The sequence below is a fragment of the Camelus ferus genome, chromosome 5 (genome assembly GCF_009834535.1).
Source record: "Camelus ferus isolate YT-003-E chromosome 5, BCGSAC_Cfer_1.0, whole genome shotgun sequence".
Classification (NCBI taxonomy): Eukaryota; Metazoa; Chordata; class Mammalia; order Artiodactyla; family Camelidae; genus Camelus; species Camelus ferus.
The window spans coordinates 93,246,898-93,268,980 of record NC_045700.1 but is presented as its reverse complement, the minus strand read 5'-3'; the positions used below and the strand labels follow the sequence as shown (position 1 = coordinate 93,268,980).

The 22,083-nt window shown below is 49.1% G+C and overlaps 1 protein-coding gene across 12 annotated transcripts in view; it reads right to left on the bottom strand.

Annotated features, from left to right (window-relative positions):
• The window catches only part of AGAP1 (ArfGAP with GTPase domain, ankyrin repeat and PH domain 1), a 520,168-nt gene that overhangs the window by 335,955 nt on the left and 162,130 nt on the right, over window positions 1-22,083 (bottom strand). For all 12 annotated transcript variants that reach the window (XM_032480554.1, XM_032480555.1, XM_032480556.1 and 9 more), the window contains exon 2: window positions 5,117-5,175. In XM_032480554.1, the coding sequence (XP_032336445.1) occupies window positions 5,117-5,175 (59 nt within the window). The remainder of the gene's footprint in view (window positions 1-5,116; window positions 5,176-22,083) is intronic.

The following is a 22,083-nucleotide window of genomic DNA, read 5'->3' as shown; positions in this document are numbered from 1 at the left end:
ATCCTCCAGGACACTGCCCGAGGTCACCAAGGACTTCAATTTCTAAAACCATGAGCCTTTCTCCAACTCCTGACCCAGGCCCATCACCAGAAGCTGTAGAACTGAGATTCTCTTTCTTCAAATTCCCACCCTGGGCTTCCTCTTAGAATTCCCTCTCTGACCACATGGGCTCCATCCCGAGCTCTCCCAGATCCTGGATTCTAGGTCCCCCAAGTGCGCCTGGACACATTGGACTCCACAAATAGGCTTCAAGTTCCCACCCTCATTCTCCAGCCCCCACCCCGCAGCTCCAGGTAAACCCACATCGTCCATGCCAGTACTCAAACTTCGGCATGTCCGCGTCCTGCCCAGTCTGCTCATCTTCCTCTGGGACCACATGCCCACCAGCCTCTCACACCAGACACCTGGAAGCCGTCCCGACTCCCATCCCGCCCAGATGTCCCAGGACCCCCGCACCTGGGAGCGTCTTCAGGGTCCCGTGGGCCCGGCTGGGCTGCCCATCACCTGGATCTCGGGAAAGCCTGCCTGGGAGCCCCACCCCCACCCCCAGGATGCCAGAGATTCTTTAACATGGGCACTGCCAAAGTGTTACTCCCTCATTTCACAATTCTTGGGAAGACTCCCATGGCCGGCAAGTCCAAATATTTCACAACAAAGGGTCTCCATCCAAACCCTCGTACACAGTCTGCCGTGGGCACCCAGACCCGGCAGGAACCACACTAACACCTCTTTCTTCCTGCCACCTGGGCACAACTCCCTCCTTCCCCTGAAGAGAGTGCTTGATGCTTTTCCTGCTTCTCCACACACTCAAGACACCTGACACTGTGACCCACTGCACGCAGGTCCCTGGATACCAGCAAGGCCACCACTCTGAATCCCGACCCTCGGCCCAGGTTCCAGCCCCAACAAAGTGCCTGTAAGTACGGGATGGATGATGGATGGATGGCCGGACAGACGAACAGATGGATGGATGGGTGGGAGGGAGGGCTGGAGGGAAGGTTTGCTGGCTGGTTGGATAAATGGATGGTGATGCCAATAACTTACAAGAACAAACACAAGGGAGAACAGATTTGGCATGAGATTGTAGAAAATAAGTTAAAACCTGACCTAAAACCCCAAGCCCATCCTGTCCCCCTCACCACGCAGGGTGCTTTGTCCTCTGTATTCAGGGACCAAACCCATCCCACAGACCTTGCTGTCTCCAGACACCCAGACCATCCCACGTCAATCACTGCCTGAAATAGGACTCTTAACTCACTGCTCAGCAATCAGTTTGGATGTCACCTCCTCTGAGAAGCCCTCCTAACGCCACAGCCTCCAGCAGTGCCTCTCCCCAGAGCCCTCCTCACTGCCCTGTCGTGACACTCACCTCTGCGTTTTCCCAGCATCGGTCTGTGGGGCTGATGCCCTCCAGTGCTGACAAGGCACTGGGTCTCACCTCTCCCTGGCCCTCCACACCCCGGGCTGCCCCCACCCCAAGGTGGACTCTCGGCAGCACTGACTGAACGAAGGAGAGACTCTAAGGCCAGTGGGTAGAAATGAGATGCTTTCTCACTCGGCTCAAGGCCACAGACGATGTGGACAGACCCTCAATAAAGCTGTTTGTCTTCTTGATTTGACGTCTGTCTTCCTTTTGCCTCGGGCCTCTATAATCTGAGAATTTCTACCTATTAATTATTCTCTTGCTTAAGGGCACCTGCTGTTTGTCAGCTTCATGCTGAGAAAATCCAAAACAGTGTGCCACAGAATTAAATTTTTAATTAAGGTTGGGGTTTTTTCTTTCCTGAGGAGGAAAACGCTCAAAATCCAACACCGCTCCCGTCTGTTCTTCCTGTGTGGGGCCGGTGTTCCTCCTTCCTCACGTGTCAGCGATCTGCACAGAAGGAGCTTTCCCCTCACAAGGATCAACTCACCCCGTCCCGGGGCGGGGGGGGAGTTTATTTGGAGTGAATGGCTGGCTCATAGACCTCCTTACATTTGCACACCACGGGCATTAGTTTAATTTGAAACACTGGCAGAAACTAACAGCCAGCTGTGAGGAGGAAATAAAACAAGGGATGAAAACGCTCTCGACGCTGTAGAGCTCCACCAGGACCCACGAACCGTGGCTGCGTGGAAACCAGAGAGCGGAACCACCCCAGTCTGGGTCTCCGGGCTTGAGGAGACACGAGGTAACACGGGTGACGTCCTGAAAACCGCAGGAGCAGCCGTGCATGCTGGGGCAACACGTCGCCACCGCTGGCCTGGCGTCCTCTGGGCAGGGCTGGGAGCCGCCACGCCACAAGAGGGGAAGGAGCTGGGGGGGCCCTTTTAAGCTGATTTCTCGACTGTCCCACACCTTCCAGCTTATCTTGCTCAGCTTGCTGAAAAGGGCATCGAGGCCTTCAGTAAAAACCCCAGCTGGGAATTCCGTGAAAACACACAGACAGGATGTAACAAGGGGCTGATGGACGCCACCTCCACAGGCACGAGGGGAAGGGGCGCGGCGTGCGCCGCCGGGCTCGCGTCCGCAGGGCCCTGAGCGCGGGCCACCAATCGCCCGGCCACCACGTGACCTCGGACAGTGCGCGGCACGGCCCCGCTCTCGCACAGCAAGCCGACACTGACGGTTTCTCTCCGACAGATTCCACAAGATTCATCGCCCAGCGTGACATAAAGAGCCCATCTGAGGCTTGTTACTGTGTCATTTAATCACTCCGTTTCTGAAAACACTGTCAGGGGCTCGGAACACGCTGACCTAGGGGACCACCCGTCCGTCCCGGGCGCTGGACTCGGGCAGGGAACAATCGCGGCCCTGTGGACACACGGACTCTGAGGCTGCCCTGGACAAAGGCGCACTTGCTGGAGATGCTGGGAACCCCGCAGCACAGAAGGGATCTGCTGACGAGGTCGAGGAGGCGGAGCTGCCCACTCCCTGCCCGGCAGGGGGCGCTCGGCCCAGAGCAGAGCTGGAGTCTCGGCCAGCGCTCGGGTCAGGGGGCAGGACGCTGCACAGCGACTTCTCCTGAGACGAAGTCCATCCAACCTGGGAATTCGCGCCAGCTAGGATGTAGGATCATAAATCCATGCTGCCTGTTAAGGAAACCACCCCTACGCCTCCAAGGCGTGTTTCTTATTTCAAAGGTGCTTTTGAAATACCAGCAGGAAACGGGTTGGCAGAAGCATCCTCAATGATGGGCTGGTGTGGCCTCAGCACCTGACTCCCCAAATTGGGTTTAGACCAGAGGGTCTGATACTCAATGATCACAGATTCTAACATGGTCGAAAGGGTGACCCCTGGCCTCATGTGGCTACTTTAATCTAAATTAAGCTTAAACTAAAATTTAAAATTCAGCTCATCATTTGTACTCGCTATAGGGGGTCCGTGGCTGTCACCATGGACAGTGAAGACAGAGAACGTCTCCGTGTTGCAGAAAGTTCCGCCGGTGGTGCTGACGTGGAAGCACAAGCTCCAGGCTCAAACCCCGGCTGCGCCTCTCACTGCCTGGGGCTTCTTCACGTCCGAGACTCAGGCCCCCGCCCATGTGACGGGGATGACAACAGTCCCAGCTCCTGGGCAGCCCTGGGGATTAAGCCCGCCGACTCCACGCACAGCACGCCCCACACAGAGGACGTGTCATCATCCCTGAAACACTGTGCCCCTGGTTTCATGCCGCTCGCTGGGCCTGAGCGTTGGCTGCCTCGTGAAGGAGCATCTGAAACTAGAAGGTCTTCCTGGGAAACTGAGCAGCACCCTGCCGGCTCTGCAGGGACCGCTGCCAGTGCTTCCTGGCCGGGTCCCGGGGACGGTGGTGACAGAGCACAGAGGACAGAGGGGCGCTGTCCTGAGGCCAGCCTTGCGGAACCCACGTTCCTGAGATGGCACCAGGACTGTGGGACCCTTTGTCTCCCGAGAGGAAAGAAACTGCTGGCAGGAGCTGCCGAGAAAGGTCAGAGCCGGTGGGAGGCACAGGGGAAGGCAGCCCGGAGGTGGCCCGGCAGAGGGGATGCCGCTGGCAGGAGGCAGGGGGCACGCCTCCCAATGTCCAAGGACCTGCCCACAAGTTGTCCCTTGTTGCTTAAGCTGAAAGCCGTGTTTTTCTTGGCGACAAAGGTCACAGACACTCTCTTCAAAATCCAGAACTTCTTTGTTGCTCAATCTCTTCATCTCAGTTTGAGAAGCCAGAAAGGGCCTGTCCCTCCCTGGACCAACCATGAAGCACTGCTGGGGTTGGGGCCCCGGCGTCCAGGGGCCTCTGGGGTTCCCCAGGCAGACGGGCTGGATCCACAAACCGGTGGACCTCGGCAGGAAGGGCACGTGCAGGGGATGGAAACACTGAGGGTGAGGGGCTGGGGAGGGCGGAGCCACCAGCGGCCGGCTGGCCGCCAGACAGGAAGGGCTTGCCTGCTTCCATCTCAGAGTCCATCCCTTGAGAAGTTTAAAATACAGACGACCACCTCCCTCCGATGCCACTTATTTCATAACAAAGAACGTGATTATTTAATAGTTCCATTTATCCTTCCCTCTATACTGGGGGCGGGGAGGGCTCAGGGGTGTCACAACCGGCCCAGGTCGTTTTTCATTTAAGCCATATTTGGGCTTTGAACAGTCTCACTGAAGAGCATTTAAAGCTCATAACAGAAACAAAGCTTCTGTTCACTGGGTGCTGCTCCTCTGTGACAGTCAGCAGTCACATGTTTTAAAAATGACGAATTACAAAGCTTGACGGCTAACTGCAGAAATTTTCCACGGAAGTCCTGCAAAGGACCAGTAAAGCCATGGTTATGTGTGTGTATGTGTGTGTGTGTGTGTGTGTGTGTGTGTGTGAGAGAGAGACTCTGTCTCAGATACGAGAAAGGATGACTGACGGACGGACAGACTCAGCCCTGCACACAAGGCCACTCTGGCTGGCGCTGGTTGTGGCCATCAGACACACTCAAGGCTCCGGCCCCAAACACAGCCCACCTGGCCCCCTCTTAAGGACCCACCAGAGCAAGCCCCCACTCCGGGCCCCAGGGGATGAGTGGGCCCCTGGGGATGCAGGCTTCGTGTGCTTACAGGTCACACCTCTCCTCTTCCAGCCCCTGCCTCCTGCAGGTGAGGAATGACAACCACCAAGGCCGAAGGACCACTCACCACTTTGAGCTCCGGGACAGATCGACTTAACGTCCATTCCTGGCTATTCACAAAGGCATCTGTAAAACAAGAGGGTAAAACAAGGTGAGATGCTGTGACTTACCTAAGTGCCGGGTCACCACACCCCAACTGTGCCGTCTGCCAAACCAGAGGGACCCACCCCCTCGCATCACTTCCACCCGGAGGAGCTGAGACACGCCCGGTTCACGTGGCTGTTCCGACTCCCAGTCAGCGCTCTGTCTCGGGAACCAGAACGCACCCGCCAGGCCCCATCCTGTCGGGGGCATTAAGACCCTTCTGAACCCGGATGTTTGCCAAGTGTGGAGACTAGGAAGGCTCCTGGCTCTCCTGGAGCTGACCCTGCAGTCACTCAACTTCCGACTGTCTGGGTTTTTTTTTAAGACAGTCACTTGCCTGTAATCCCACTAACAAAGATACAGTGGATGATGGTTGGATTTTGAAAATCCAAATGTTTACAACAACATTTATGGTTTAGAAGATTTTTTTGTGCCAGAGTTTCGATCCTCAAAAACATCTTAGACGCTGAAGATCCAGTTGGAATACTTCAGGGTGTGTCAGAAGGATGAGGAGACCCCAGACCCTGCCCAGCCAGCACACTCGCGGTGGCCTCCCCTAACCAGCATCTCTGCCTCTCACCCCCAGGGGTGCAGGGGGAGATGACCTATCCAATCCAGAAGACCCAAATGACCTGGATGTCCCTCGTCCCCCACTTGCCACTTCTCACAGTGCGCCCCTGCACCACCACCCACATCATGCACTTACGGGCAGACGTGACCAGCCTGACAGCTGCCCCAGCGACCACCACGCTGGGGGAGAATGCTTCTCCTTCCAAAAGAGATTCGCTTTTTTTTTTCACTTTTTTAAAAATTGAAGCACAGTCAGTGTATAACGTGTCAATTTCTGATGTAAGCCAGAAAGAGATGCACTTTTTATACGTTTTCTGAAAATTCCCAAATTCCTTCCCTCCACATTATGACCAAGAAGTCAAGTCACAAAATGCCTAAAAGTCAAGAAATGCCAGGTTTCAGACGCATGATGTTTGCATCGAATGAGTGTGGGAACCAAAGCGAGGGCCTGACCCCTGCAGTCCCACGGTGGGGGAGTGGGCACCCAGGAGGACGAGGAACGCCTCTGGGGAAGAGAGGCAGCGACAGGAAGAAGGGGTGAGCAGCCACGTGATGGACCAGACAGCGCTGGCCCTGCAAGACAGAGGCGAGGTCCACGATGCTCGGGAGGTGGGCAGGCACGGGAGGAAGACTCCGGGGAAGGGTGGGTCGTGGACAAGGAGGAGAGGGAGGCTCTGGGCAGCTGGAGATGCTGCGAGGCTGACAGGCGCCTTGAGTAACCTCGAAAGCTTGGGTGAAAGCTGGCAGGGACCGGTGTTCAACGGCAGGAGTGCTGGACCTTTGGGGACCTGAACACCAGGCTAGCGGGCAGAGTGAGAGGGCAGAGGCGCACCTGCGGGAGCTCAGAAGGAGACGTCCGTTCGCAAAACAGAATCAGGAGCAGCTTCTCCCTCCATGGAATCGAGCACGTTGGGGGCCAAATACTGGGGGTGCACATCACTTTCTGCCCCTGAACACCCACTCTTTGGTCAGCCAAGCACCACCCTAACAGGTCAGAGACACGACCTGCAGACACAGACAGGGCCGGCCCGGGCACAGGCCTGGACGCCCGGTGGGCGCTTGGCAGATGGAAGCTAACGTCACCACCGAGCACAGGAACAGCACGACTCATTAGGTGGCAAAACGTGCATTTTCTGTCGTCAACTGATCCCTCAGGAAAACGGGCACGTGGCCTCGGAGGACCTGCAGGGTGACCCCAATGGTCCAGGGAAGTAAATGACAGCAATCCTGTCCACGCGAAATGCACGTCCCAAGGGCATCCCCAAAAGCCAGCCCGGTGCTGTGCTTGGAACAACCCACTGCTGGTTAAGTACGCCCGGATAATCCACGTACTGAAGGCTAAGTGGCCAAGAAAATGCTTAAAGCCTCAAGACAAAGCCGTCCCAAAGCTGGCGTAGGTGATACAAGTCTGTGTGAGTGTGTGAAGTGCACATGACCTCGCCCATGCTGAGAACACGTCTGGTGGGACTAAGAACTTCACAGTCGCTGACTTAGGGTTGGGAAGCCAGGTGGCTTGGGGACAAGATTTGAGGAGACTTTCTTTCCATTGCTACCTTTTGCTACCATTCCAATTTCATACCATCTGGCACATTAAAAATATTTTAGAGGACGGAGAAGATGGCGGAGTAGAAGGACGCTCGCAGGTCACCCTCTCCCACAAATACACAAGACCCACATCTACAGACCCACTCAGCCGACCAGAGCACCTGTGGAACTCCGACAGAACATCGCCCTCTTCAAAAGATAAAGATGCCAAAAATCTGGTAGGAGAAAAGGAAAAAAGAAAGAACAAAAGGCAAAGAAGCGCGGGACGAGTCCTGCGGGGAGGGAGCGGCAAAGGAGGACTGGCGCTCGCTCGCTGGGTCTCCCCTCTCCAACTGAGAGGCCAGCGGGACGGAGGGGGAGCCTCCGAGGCTCGGATCTGTACAGAGCAGCCCTTGACTGACAGAACTAAGTTAAACGGGCACAGAGCGTCCCCCCGACACCCAGCCTGAGACGCGGGCTGGCAGCGGCGGGCAGGGCCAGGCTGCACAAGCCGGGCGGAGGACGGAAGTGGCTGCACGGAGGCAGCCCCGGGGGAACGCAAGGGGCTACGCGCCGTGGCTGTGGGTGCACAGGGCAGAACAACCTGGGCCCTCCATAAAACAGCAAGGTTGATGTGCTCTCGGGGGAAGGGTGCACACCCCCATCTCTGAAAACCCGCGGAAAGTTTTCGGGGGAAGAGAGGCGGGGCTCAGGCACAGCCGCCATATCCTCCGCGCTGAGCACTCAGGCGGGGGCGGGGGCGAAACCTGCATCCGCACCAAAGGGCTTAGCAGCCTCAAAGGCCAGACTGAGACTGGCCTGCAGCCCGAGTCAGATAGGATCCTTCCATCCTGGTCCCTCAGAGAACTTGCTCCACAAAGACAAACAAGGAGCTGGGTTTTGGCTCGGAGCAGGGACAGCGCTGTCCCTCGGTCTTCCCCGAGCCCACCCGCCGAGCGCCGACCAGGGCGGAGCACGAAGCCGCACAGAGCAGCGGAGCTACCGGCGGCGGCGCAGGTAGAGCGAGAGCGGCCCCCCCGCCTTTAGGGCAGGAACACAGCCCCTGACGGAGGTGCTGGGAGGGGGCACGACCCGCCCTCCTACCCGGCCAGTCTGCAACATCTGACTGCGGCATCCAGAGGGGCAGCGACCCGCCCGCCCACAGCAGAGAGCTGCACCTGACCCAGTGTTAGGAGGAGGCGCGATCTGCTTGCCAACAGGTGCTGGGAGCAGCACAGAAGAGGGCGCCAACGGAGGGCCTCTGAAAACAGCAAGCTGAGCTTCCAAAACAGGACGAAGGCAGAAAGACTTCACATTAAAAGCACACAGACTCCAGGAGAACACCGACAAACCACCCCCCCCTTTTTTTTTTTAAATCTGTTTTTACCTGTTCTATTTTCTATTACTCTCTTAATCTTTACTTCTTAATTCATTTCTATTTCTCTTGGGTTTTGATGTCCTGCTATTGATTAGACACAGGTTTCAAATACATCTATTCATCTCCCCCCCCCCTTTTTTTGTAAAGGTTTCAAAAGGACGTCTCAACCCGATTAATACTCTGCTTCAACTCACTCTTCTATTATTCATTATACACTGTTTTCAAACCCTCTTTCTCCCTTCTTTTAAAATTCTTTCTCTCTCTCTCTTATTTTTTTTTCTTTTTTTCCTAAGTTCTATTCCTAAATAGGCATCAGATAGATAAAATCCTTAAGGACCAAAATAAACAACTGATACTCCATAAACCACAGTGCCAAAGAGGTATGAGCAAGATGAAGAAGCAGAAAAACCTTTCCCAATTAAAAGAACAAGAGAAATCCCCTGAAAGAAAGATCAACGAAATAGACATCGATAGCCTACTAGATCAAGATTTCAAAAAAGGAGTGATCGAATTGCTGAAGGAATTAAAAGAGATAGTGTTTAGAGATATAAAATATGTCAAAAATGAAATTGAAGCTATAAAGAAGAGCCAAGTAGAATGGGTAAACTCATTGACAGAGATGAGGAGTGATCTAATAGCTGTGCAAAGCCGACTAGATAATGCAGAGGAACGAATTAGTGATCTAGAAGACAGGGCAATAGAAAGCACCCATTCAGGAGAACTACAAGAGAAGCAAATAAAAAATAATGAAAATAGCATAAGGGACCTATGGGATAATACAAAGCATCCCAATCTTCGCATAATAGGGGTCCCAGAAGGAGAAGAAAGATCAAAGGGGATTGAAAAGGTTTTTGAAGAAATCATGACTGAAAACTTCCCAAACTTAAAGAAGGAATCAGATACCCAAGTACAGGAAGCTCAGAGGGTCCCAAACAGGAAGAACCCAAATAGACCCACACCAAGACATATCATAATCAAGATGGCCAGAGTCAAGGATAAAGAAATGATTCTAAACGCAGCAAGAGAAAAGCAAAGAGTAAGTTACAAGGGAACCCCCAAGGGAACCCCCATAAGGCTCTCAGCTGATTTCTCTACATAAACACTACAGGCCAGAAGGGAGTGGCAAGATATATTCAAAGCCCTGAATGAAAAAAAGATGCAGCCTAGGATCCTTTATCCAGCAAGGCTATCCTTGAGGATAGAAGGAGAAATAAAGAGTTTCACAGACAAAAAAAAAGCTGCAGGAGTTTAGCAACACTAAACCCATGCTAAAAGAAATATTGAAAGGGCTATTCTAAATAGAAAAGCAGCAGGATGCTACAGAAATGAGAAACACACAACTGGAAAGGTGATAACTCATGAATTACAAATAAAGTAAACATGAAATTATAAAAGAAGACATACAAATCACTGAGAGTGGGAGAGGGAGGCAGGGAAATACAGAATATTTTTTTCTTTCTTTTTAAAATTTTTTTAACAGTAGGATGGGTTTGAGATCATGTTACTATCAGTTTAATAAAAACAGTTATAGTAATGGGTTGATAGATTTACAAAAAAGGGTAACCACAAGCCAAAAATTTACAAAGGAGTCACAAAAATTAAATAAAATCCATGATAATACAAAGGAAAATTACCAAACCACAAAAGGAAGAAGAAAGGAACAAAGAGGATATACCAATTCAACTGCAAAGATAAGTTCAAAATGGCAATAAACACACATCTATCATTAATTACTGTAAATGTTAATGGACTAAATGCTCCAGTCAAAAGACACAGAGTGGCAGACTGGATAATAAAGCAAGAACCTTCAATATGCTGCATACAAGAGACCCACTTTAGGGAGAAGGACACATATAGATTGAGAGTGAAAGGATGGAAAAGGATATTCCATGCAAATGGAAAAGCCAAAAAAGCAGGTGTTGCAGTACTGATTTCAGACAAAATAGACTTGAAAACAAAGGCCATAAAGAAAGATAAAGAAGGACATTTTATAATGATTAAAGGAGTGATACAAGATGAGGATATTACACTCGTTAATATATATGCACCCAATATAGGAGCACATAAGTACATACAAGAATTAGTAACAGAGATAAAGGGGGATATTGACGGGAATACAATCATAGTTGGAGATTTTAACACTGCATTAACATCACTAGACAGATCTTCCAGACAGAAAATAAACAAGGCAACAGAGAAATTAAATACTACAATAGAAAAACTAGATTTGGTGGATATTTTCAGAGCATTACACCCCCCAAAAATAGGATATACATTCTTTTCAAGTGCACATGGAACATTTTCCAGGATCGATCATGTACTTGGGCACAAAAGAAACCTCAACAATTTTAGGAAGATAGAAATTATCTCAAGCATCTTTACTGACCACAATGCCATGAAACTGGAAATCAACAACAGAGAAACAAAGGAGAAAAAAAGGAAAGCATGGAGATTAAACAATATGTTATTGAAAAAACAATGGATCAATGAGGAAATCAAAGCTGAAATTAAAAAATACCTTGAGACAAATGATAATGGAAGCACAACCACTCAAAACCTATGGGACACAGCAAAGGCAGTGCTAAGAGGGAAGTTTATAGCGATACAGGCCTTCCTCAAAAAAGAAGAACAATCTCAAATAAACAATTTAACCCACCACCTGAATGAATTAGAAAAAGAAGAACAAAAAGCCCCAAAAAGCAGCAGAAGGAAGGAAATAATAAAGATCAGAGAGGAATTAAATACAATAGAGATTAACAAGACCATAGAAAAAAATCAACCAAGCCAAAAGCTGGTTTTTTGAAAAAGTAAATAAAATCGACAAACCTCTGGCCAAACTCACAAAGAAGAAAAAGGAGAGAGCACAAATTAGCAAAATAAGAAAGGAAAATGGAGAAATTACAACAAACAAAATAGAAATACAGAATATCATACGAGAATATTATGAAAAACTATATGGAACCAAACTGGATAACCTAGAGGAGATGGACAAGTTTCTGGAAACATACTGTCCACCAAAACTGAATCAAGAAGAATCTGAACACTTGAACAATCCGATCACTAGAAAGGAAATAGAAATAGCAATTAAAAACCTCCCTACAAATAAAAGTCCAGGACCGGACGGCTTCACTGGGGAATTCTACCAAACATACAAAGAAGAACTCATACCAGTCCTTCTCAAACTCTTCCAGACGATTGAAAAGGAGGGAATACTCCCAAACTCATTCTATGAAGCCAACATCACCCTGATACCAAAACCAGGCAAAGACACTACAAAAAAAGAGAATTATAGGCCAATATCACTGATGAGCATAGACGCCAAAATCCTCACCAAAATTTTAGCAAATAGAATCCAATAACACATAAAAAAGATTATACATCATGACCAAGTGGGGTTCATCCCGGGGACACAAGGCTGGTTCAACATACGCAAATCAATCAGTGTAATACATCACATCAACAAGAGAAAGGACAAAAACCACATGATCATCTCAATCGATGCAGAAAAAGCATTTGATAAAATTCAACACCCATTTATGATAAAAACTCTCGCCAAAGTGGGTATAGAGGGAACATATCTCAACATAATAAAAGCTATATATGACAAACCTACAGCCAGCATAGTACTCAACGGTGAAAAACTCAAAAGCTTCCCACTAAAATCTGGGACAAGACAAGGATGCCCACTATCACCACTCCTATTCAACATAGTCCTGGAAGTCCTAGCCACAGCAGTCAGGCAAGAGAAAGAAATAAAAGGGATCCAAATTGGAAAAGAAGAGGTAAAAGTGTCATTATATGCTGATGACATGTTACTATATATAGAAAACCCTAAAAGGTCCACACAAAAGCTACTAGAGCTGATTGAAGAATTCAGCAAGGTAGCAGGTTACAAAATTAACATTCAAAAATCAGTTGCATTTCTTTACACTAACGATAAATCAACAGAAGAAGAAAGTAAAGAAACAATCCCCTTTAAAATAGCACCCAAAGTAATAAAATATCTGGGAATAAATCTAACCAAGGAGGTGAAAGAATTATACACAGAAAACTATAAACCATTGATGAAGGAAATTAAAGAAGACTTTAAAAAATGGAAAGATATTCCATGCTCTTGGATTGGAAGAATCAATATTGTTAAAATGGTCACACTGCCCAAGGCAATCTACAGATTTAATGCAATCCCTACCCAATTACCCAGGACATATTTCACAGAACTAGAAAAAATCATAATAAAATTCATATGGAACCATCAAAGACCTAGAATTGCCAAAGCATTACTGAAGAGAAAGAAAGAGGCTGGAGGAATAACTCTCCCAGACTTCAGACAATACTATAGAGCTACAGTCATCAAGACAGCATGTTATTGGTACCAAAACAGACATATAGACCAATGGAACAGAATAGAGAGCCCAGAAATGAACCCACAAACTTTTGGTTAACTCATCTTTGACAAAGGAGGCAAGAACATACATTGGAATAAAGACAGTCTCTTCAGCAAATGGTGTTGGGAAAACTGGACAGCAGCATGTAAAACAATGAAGCTAGAACACTCCCTTACACCATATACAAAAATCAACTCAAAATGGATTAAACACTTAAACATAAGACAAGATACAATAAACCTCCTAGAGGAAAACATAGGCAAAACATTATCTGACATACATTTCAAAAATTTTCTCCTAGAAGAAATAAAAGCAAGAATAAACAAATGGGACCTAATGAAACTTACAAGCTTCTGCACAGCAAAGGAAACCAGAAATAAAACAAGAAGAAAACCTGCGGAATGGGAGAAAATTTTTGTAAGTGAAACCGACAAAGGCTTGATCTCCAGAATATATAAGCAGCTCATACGACCCAATAAGAAAAAAATAAACAACCCAATCCAAAAATGGGCAGAAGACCTAAACAAGCAATTCTCCAAGGAAGACATACAAATGATCAAAAAGCACATGAAAAAATGCTCAATATCACTAATTATCAGAGAAATGCAAATCAAAACTACAATGAGGTACCACCTCACACCAGTCAGAATGGCCGTCATTCAAAAATCCACAAATGACAAATGCTGGAGAGGCTGTGGAGAAAGGGGAACCCTCCTACACTGCTGGTGGGAATGCAGTTTGGTGCAGCCACTATGGAAAACAGTGTGGAGATTCCTCGAAAGACTAGGAATAGACTTACCGTATGACCCAGGAATCCCACTCCTGGGCTTGTATCCAGAAGGAACCCTACTTCAGGATGACACCTGCACCCCAATGTTCATAGCAGCACTATTTACAATAGCCAAAACATGGAAACAGCCTAAATGTCCATCAACAGGGGACTGGATAAAGAAGATGTGGTATATTTATACAATGGAATACTACTCAGCCATAAAAACCGACAACATAATGCCATTTGCAGCAACATGGATGTCCCTGGAGAATGTCATTCTAAGTGAAGTAAGCCAGAAAGAGAAAGAAAAATACCATATGAGATCGCTCATATGTGGAATCTAAAAAACAAAAACAAAAACAAACAAACAAAAACAAAGCGTAAATACAGGACAGAAATAGACTCACAGACAGAGAATACAGACTTGTGGTTATCAGGGGGGTGGAGGGGTGGAGGGTGGGAAGGGATAGACTGGGATTTCAAAATTGTAGAATAGACTACACTGTATAGCACAGGGAAATATACACAAAATGTTACGATAACTCACAGAGAAAAAAATGTGACAATGAGTGTGTATATGTCCATGAATAACTGAAAAATTGTGCTGAACACTGGAATTTGACACAACATTGTAAAATGATTATAAATCAATAAAAAATGTTAAAAAAAAAAAAACAGGTTCTTTGGGGAAAGGTACTGTCACATAGTAAGAAACTTGGCAAGATGGAGGGCATGGATCTATCTTAGAGATGATAATGAAAACTAAGAGCCCTCTAACTCAGAAAAACCCACACGCATGAGCCTGCCCCCACACAGTATTTCACATATAATTTCAGAGGGTTCAGGAACCCTGAAGACCATGCTCATTTCCAAATAGCCAGGTGTGGTCTGTTGTCATTTGTGTAGTATGATGTGTTCACGTGTGGAAATGCCTTTGAGATGACACTTGTCCTGAATCTTGAAGTTACAAAGGTAACTCAAAATAAGTTGAAACCTGTCACTGGGTATGTTCACTGACACCAGGGTCATGACAGAAAAGGATGAAACTTTATACATCCCTCACATGCTTTAAAGATCTACAACATCTCATGCCTCAGAGCCATTTCAGATGAAAATCTTTAAGACCTAAATGATAGAATATTTTATAACTTTTTATTAACAAGTTCATAATAGAAAAACTAGGAGATAGAAGCAATCATTAAGAAAAAAGTTTTAATGACCTGCAATTCTACCACCAGAGATAATGTTAATATTTTGGTATATATCCTTCCAGATGTTTCTCTATGTGTACATTTTTTCCTATAAAAATATTTTGGAATCGTAAAAAAATATATATATATATATTTTTTTTAAATATAGCTTTTAATAACCTTGATAGGAAAACAAAAGAGGGTAAAGGGGGAATTAAAATGAACTCAATTCACTAATGCACTGCTTTTTAAACACATATCACCAAAAGATTATGTTTATCACAACGAATATTAACTGCTCATTATAAATTAAGCAGAGCGCCACTAAATAAAGACGTGTAATTATATAAACACTGGGACAATGTGTGCTGCCTTTTTACTTGCAAATATATCTCCTCTCAAACAGAATGTGTTCATCTCTGGCAACAAAATTAATATAATTAATGCTTGGCTTAACGGAACAGATTCATAAAATTAATGCTTGACTTAAATGACCAGAAAAGCACATCTTGAATTTTAAAAGATTTACTTAAAAATGCTCATCATTCTCTGGTCAGGATGGAACGCGCGGCCTCAGGAGAGGATAAATGAAAAGTTACAAAAGATTTAGCAGATACTCCCTCGTGCTACCTCTCCACTGGGACCTTTCCATGGGCTGGACTCAGTAAACGGGGGCTGAGAGAGGACGGCGTGGCCCCTGCAGGGGAGGTCCTAGTGGGGCAAGCGGGGTGGGGACCAGCCAGCTGCCCTATTTCAAGTTCCACGGGGCAGCAACACTTGAAACATAAACACCTGCGCTTTGGGGCCACACCCCCGGGCATCTGCGTGTATGCACATGTGTTCTTTCTCAGAGCAGCTGGAACCCGAAGTCCTGAAGATGTGTCTCAGTTCAGAAGAGGCCGCTCCGTGCTCCCACGTGGGGTAGAACAGTACCATAAAACGCGCTCCCATGCACCCGTGGAAGTGCTGCTGAATCTGAATTTAGAGTAAAACCCAGCCAGTGCCCCTGACTGACAACTTCTAGCCTGTCGCGGACAGAGGCTCAGTGGGCTATCATTGCTGGAGGCCGGCGAGACCCCAGGCTGCAGGGCACCTGCAGCAAGTACCCGACACGGCGCAGTTTAGGAAAAGAAGACAGTTAATCATTTCTTATCATTCACAGGGCTCCCCTTCAGGTGGCACCTTATCTTTTAAATTTAAATCACAATATTGAAAAGAGACTCTCAACAAACGCCAAGATTAGGGAACATGAAGTAACCGGGAATGTTTATCAGGAGGAAAACCTAAACCATTCGCTTCTTTGGAACAGAAATCTGAAGGCAGTAAGAGCAAGAAAGCAGTCCTGCAGGTGACAGGCCTGAGGACACCAGCGGGTGGTTACAGGAAGGAGCAGGAAACCGAAATTACTGGGGTGGGGGTGGGGTACGAATTTTAAACAGAAATTCTCAGCCTAGTTATTCTGAGTTGAAGACCAAAGTATCTGAAGTTGAAGAAAAAGACACCAACTCCCTGCCGTCAGACCGGTACGCCTACAGGTCACACGCACGGCACACGTTACAAGTCTCAAGAAAGGGAACTCTAAATAACTCAATGTGGATGCCGGGAGAATTCTTTCTCAGCTTAACCCTATATTAGGATACAGTCCAGTGATGCTCAGAGTGTGAAACGAACCGTCCCACACATGACAGACTGCTGTCATGATGCTGGGCGAAGAGGAAGCCGCCAGATTCACACTTTCAAAGGGAAAGGTGCTTGGAGTTCGGACAATTACTGCTGAGCCACAAGAAAAATGAAATTCAAACCATCTGGGCCATCCATTTACGGTGCCTTCAGCAGTTTGTCTTTACTTGTATTTTTTTCTTAACCAGCAACTTTCCTTAGTTTAAATAGTCTTTTAAAACATACAAAGTAAGGGGGGTGCTGAGCCTGGACCCCCCCGATGCAGTGATGAGTGAGCGCAGGTCGGGGGAGACAGAGCGTACTTACAACACAACACTGTATTTATTCCTCTTGTTCCTGACACAGCTGACCACGCGGGTCCCTGAGTAATAAACACGGTTACGCACCCAGCGCACAAGCAAAGACACTGCTCGAGAGCCAGTTCCTGGTGCTGCCTGGCCCAGGGGAGACCCCAAAAGTGACAAGTCAGCCTCGGCTCCTTCTGATGCCAGCCAGCCCCCGCCCCAACAGCCACCTTAACAAAGGGCTCGCACTCTGGCCTGGACCCGCACGCCCGGACCCCTGCGGCGTGGTCGGCTCTCCTTAGCCTCCCAGAAATGCCTGCGCTTCCTTCCGAGTGGCCACTGTGACTCGGGCCTTTCTTAGGAAATCTGAACACGTGATGCAGGAGAAACCTGAGACCCTTAGGGCCGGGCTCCCCCCTCCTCCACCCCCAGTGGCTGCTATTTCCCACGCCCACACGCACCCCTGCACCTGCAGGGCCTCAGCAAGAAGACAGCCCGCCACAGACGGCTCGGACAACCGGGAAACGTAAATAAAAGCCTCCGTCCAAGCTTCCGTCCACATCTGTGGAGGGAGCGTGGACTCTGCAGCAGCCCCTATCCCCAGCCATCCTGGATCCCAATACAATCGCATGCGTCTTGCCGTCTCTGAAGCAGACTGAACCCTCTCTCCCCAGAGGACACACACAGATAAATCCTCGGCGGGGCTCCGGAAAGCGTCTTAAGCGCTTGCCCCCAGACAGCCCAGCGTCCCTTCCCTGTTCTTTTGAAAGAGACACAGCTACAAAAGGCTGAAGGCTTATTGCGGAGAAAAGCCCCTCTCCCCAGCAGAGAAGCTGCTTTTCTGAGCCACTGGGGCCCCTGAGGCCTTCTTTCCGGAACCTCCCCTTCCAGGGTCACCTCTGGCCCCAGCCTGCCTCCCCTCAGGGACAAGGACGAGGCACAGGACCCCAAGAAAGACAAACACCCGCTGACATGGACAGAGAGGAGAGCAGACCATCTGGGGCAGGGAGCTGCAGAGGAAACAAAACATAGACCCAGTGACAAAGCTTCTCAGCTGCTTATCCTCATTCCCAGGCCCGGGAGAGCTGTGCTGCCTCCCCGCGCGGGGCCTGCTTAGAATTCGCCCTGACTGCAGACTTCCTCCATCCTCTGCCTGCTAGTAACTGAGGGACTCGGCTCTGTTTTCAAAATTATTCATGTACAGAAATGCACACTAAGCAGGAAAGGTAAGGCCCTCATTACACCACACACAAAATAGGCACTGGGGGGCTCAGGGGTAGAGCGCATGCCTTGCATGCACAAGGCCCTGGGTTCAATCCCCAGCACCTCCATTAAAAATAAGTGAATAACCTCCCCCCACCCCCAAAACAGAAAAAAAAACAGGCGCTCCAACTTGAAAGCCATGAACGTCCCCTTTTTTAACCAACCCTCTTGGACCAGAGAGAACACAATGGGGTGTGGGTGGGCGAGCATGCAGGCCTGATTCCCAGCTGCCTGATTAGCTCTTTGCCTTCCATCCGGGATCACGGACGAATCACCTAATCCCCAAGTACAAGAACACAGGTGAAGAAACGGCCCAGCGCACAGACGAGCTCGGAGTCGCTCACTTTGACCGCAGGCCCGTCTGTCCCTCCGTGCTGCTGCGTTAGTGGTGCCGTTACAGCACCGACCCTGCCGCTCTCTTTACTTGACTTGAGGTATCAAAGCCAGAAATTCAAGTCTTAAAACTGATAGGATTTTTTGCCAAGTAGCTTAAAGGAAAAAAAAGACTCCTGCCCGTCAGAATTCTCCTGCAACATCTCGACATTTATTTAATTGCAGGGCATAAAGATGGCTACAGACCACATTCACCTTTTGGTTCCAACAATAACCAGGAATGCTGGGTTAAGAGCAGCCAGGGAAATCACCCCTTCCCTACGTCCATTTCCGCTGAGCCGGGACACACAGGGACACCCCAACACGCAGAACAGCATCAAAGCTGTAGTTTGACTTCTTTCTTGTGCACTTCATGCTAAAAACGAGCACCGTGCAAGAACAAACAGAGCAACCGACCGGCACAAAGATGACTGTGAAGGATGATCTTACTGGCGTATCCGGGAGGAAGACTAAAATTACAAAAGAAAGGGATGTGTTTTATTTTCTCCTTGTCCTCCCGCCTCCACCCCTCCCCTGGACACCAAGACACCCCCTCCCCAAACAACAGAGTGAAAGACCCTTCAAGAGCATAGAAATGATAATGAATGAAGGCACGAGTCTTTACAAAATGCAATCAAATCTCTGCAATGCAGGCAAACAAGGTAATTTTTCTACCAGTTACTCTGGTTTGGAGACAAATGATTTCAGTGATTAAAAAAAAAAAAGCTTAGGAGTAAAACCGCCCTCCGTACACTGTCTACACAAAGAGTAACAACTCCATGCGTGCCGAATGAATGAAGCACGGAGAGCCAACAGAAGACAGCGCATCGTGCTGACTCACAAGTTGGAGATGCAGGGCTGAACCTGAGACACTGATGACCGTCCCCTGAGCACTGCGGTGCCCCAGGCCCACTCAATACGGCACCAGCAGCGCGACAGCTGTCACCACTCCATGGGTCCCTTGTGAAAGGTCCCTCGGGCCAAGCCCTCCCGCATTCCCTGCTGTGTTCCTCTTGGTGTGCTCCCCGCCCAACCTGGCCTCAGACTCACCTGGGACACTTGGCCAAACTGGCAACAGGTGAGCAATGGCAGGCTCATCCCATTAGAACATGAGAACCTGCATTTCTCACAAGCTCCCCATGGGACTTGACTCACACTCCTTCAGCTTTGCAAACTTTACTAAGCAGATGTTGCAAACTCCTTAGCAAAGTCCAGCATCACGATTTCAGACCACACATTGTGAGAGCCCTGCTTCTCCCACCTGGCCTCACCTGTCCTAATGTCCAGGACTGCACAGGACAGGGAGACACAGAGGAGAAGCAAGGAACTTGGTGGGAGAGGCCAGGAGCTACGGGCTGATGGTGACCTCAACCTCTCGGGTACTTCCAAGCCTGGCAGTTTCCTCACTGGTGAAACAGGAGTCTTTCCTTCCCACTCAGAGACGACGTAACGTAACCCCTCTCCTATCAAAGGCCCCCCACCCCATGGAAGCCCTCCTATGGCCTCTGGGGCTTCTAGCACCCCATGTCCTGGGTCTCACAGCCACGGGGGTGGACGCAGACCACCTGAGTTCACTGCCTTGTTGGGGCCACAAGTGACAGCAGGTCACACGTGAGCCTGAAAAGCACGTGGCTCGTAAAACCCTCATCAAGCAATCCAACTGCAGTTATCGGCTACCATGGTTCAAGGCAAGCCAGGAAAACCAGGTAAAAGGTACTGCCGGTTAGTTTCAATCCCGAGCCAATTCATACTACGTGGAACCATGTGGAACTGCCACGCTGGAGGTCACGAGTGGCCGAGCAGCAGCCAGTTCACACGGTCCACCCCAGTGTGAGAGAGCGCACGGGGAAAACTGTACCCACATGGCGTGAACACTAACATACGTCAGAAATTCTGCAGAGTTTAACATAAACCTGAAAATACCTCCATCCATTCTCTCTCAGCAAAAACAACACAATCTAAGGGACGGAGCAAGCAGGCTACGATAAAGCAAGAGATCTCTCACTAGACGGACTGAGACGGCGAAGCCCCACCTCCCGGGTCCCCACCGCAGCAGCGGCAAGGACCCAGCTACCTAAGGACCAGGGAGGGCCCGCCTGGCTGTGACACAGGCTCCCGCCCCCAGAGCCGGCACCATGTCCTTCCCTCGGGGTCCCAGGACTCATCAGACAAGACAGCCAAAAACTCATCTTCAAGGATATTAAACCAGCCATCCTTTGGCTCCCGGATTCACTCCCCAAGAGAGCTGCAGAGAAGCACAGCATGCAGCCACAGCATGCACATTAAGGTCAGTCCTCCCTCCCTCCACCCCGTTTGGATCCAGTGACCGCAAATACAGGTTCCAGCAAACCTCCTGCAATTACATTCAAGACCACAGAACAGAAACCTGCCAGCACAGGTGAATTTTTAAAAACATCACAGTATCTCAGGGATTGAGAAGTTTGTTTGAAACATTACATTTCACAATGATCCTTTTTCAAGTATTATTTCTGGCCACGGAAAAGTGAAGGAGCATTTATTTTTACTTTAAAGCATTTATAACCCCAAAATATAAATGGATACACCAAGGGGGAGCAGCGAGCACGCCCACACAGAACAGGAGCGCTGGGGGAGAGACGAGGGCTCTCGTGTGGCATCACTTCTGTGCTGAGACGGGAAACGCACGTCCTTAATAAAATAAACCCATCTCAGTGCAGCGGGAACGAGCCACACTGCACAGCAGTTAATGCAGGATCCGCTGATGACTCTCAAGTGGAGAATTTAACAGACGCCCACTGGCACGGTTTTCCATGGGGTGATTTGATTTCTTACTTGAGGATCCTTGAGTCTCTATAATAAATGGAATAAACCATAAACTCTTGGGATCCCAGATGCATCCTAGGCTCCCCTGGAAGTTTGGGTTGCCTTCTGGTGGCCTGAAAGGTCCTCAAACCAGACAATGTCCCACCCCGCCACCCTCATTCCCCAATAGCATCCAACCCCTACTCATGGGGCACCCCCCAGGGCAGGGTGACATGTGCTGGACCGCCAAGATGCCCCAACCCCCTCACCGCAGGCACAGCCAAACCGTTCTCAACCGTCTTCCTCCCTCTGAGCTGTGATGTGAACCAGACTCTCAACATGACCAGACTCTAAGGGGATCCTCTCTCTCCTGAGGAGCCCCCAAGCCCCAGCTCGAGAGGACCCGCACGCTTTCATGTCCTCAGAAGAGGGAGGCCTCCCTTCCCCACGGCTTCCCCCACAGCGCTCCTACATGCCCCACAAAGCACCTCGTTCCAGAACTCTCCAAGAACACCACCGCTGTGCTGGGCACGTGAAGAACACTTTCAGATTTGTGTCTGAGGATAAGGAAAGTAGTGGGTGTGCAAATCTGAGAGCAGAGAGGAAGAAAACGTTCCTTTTCTCCTTCAAATACATAAGCTGATGCCCACCCGCGGCCTGGAGCGGCGCAGAACCACCTACCGAGGACCGT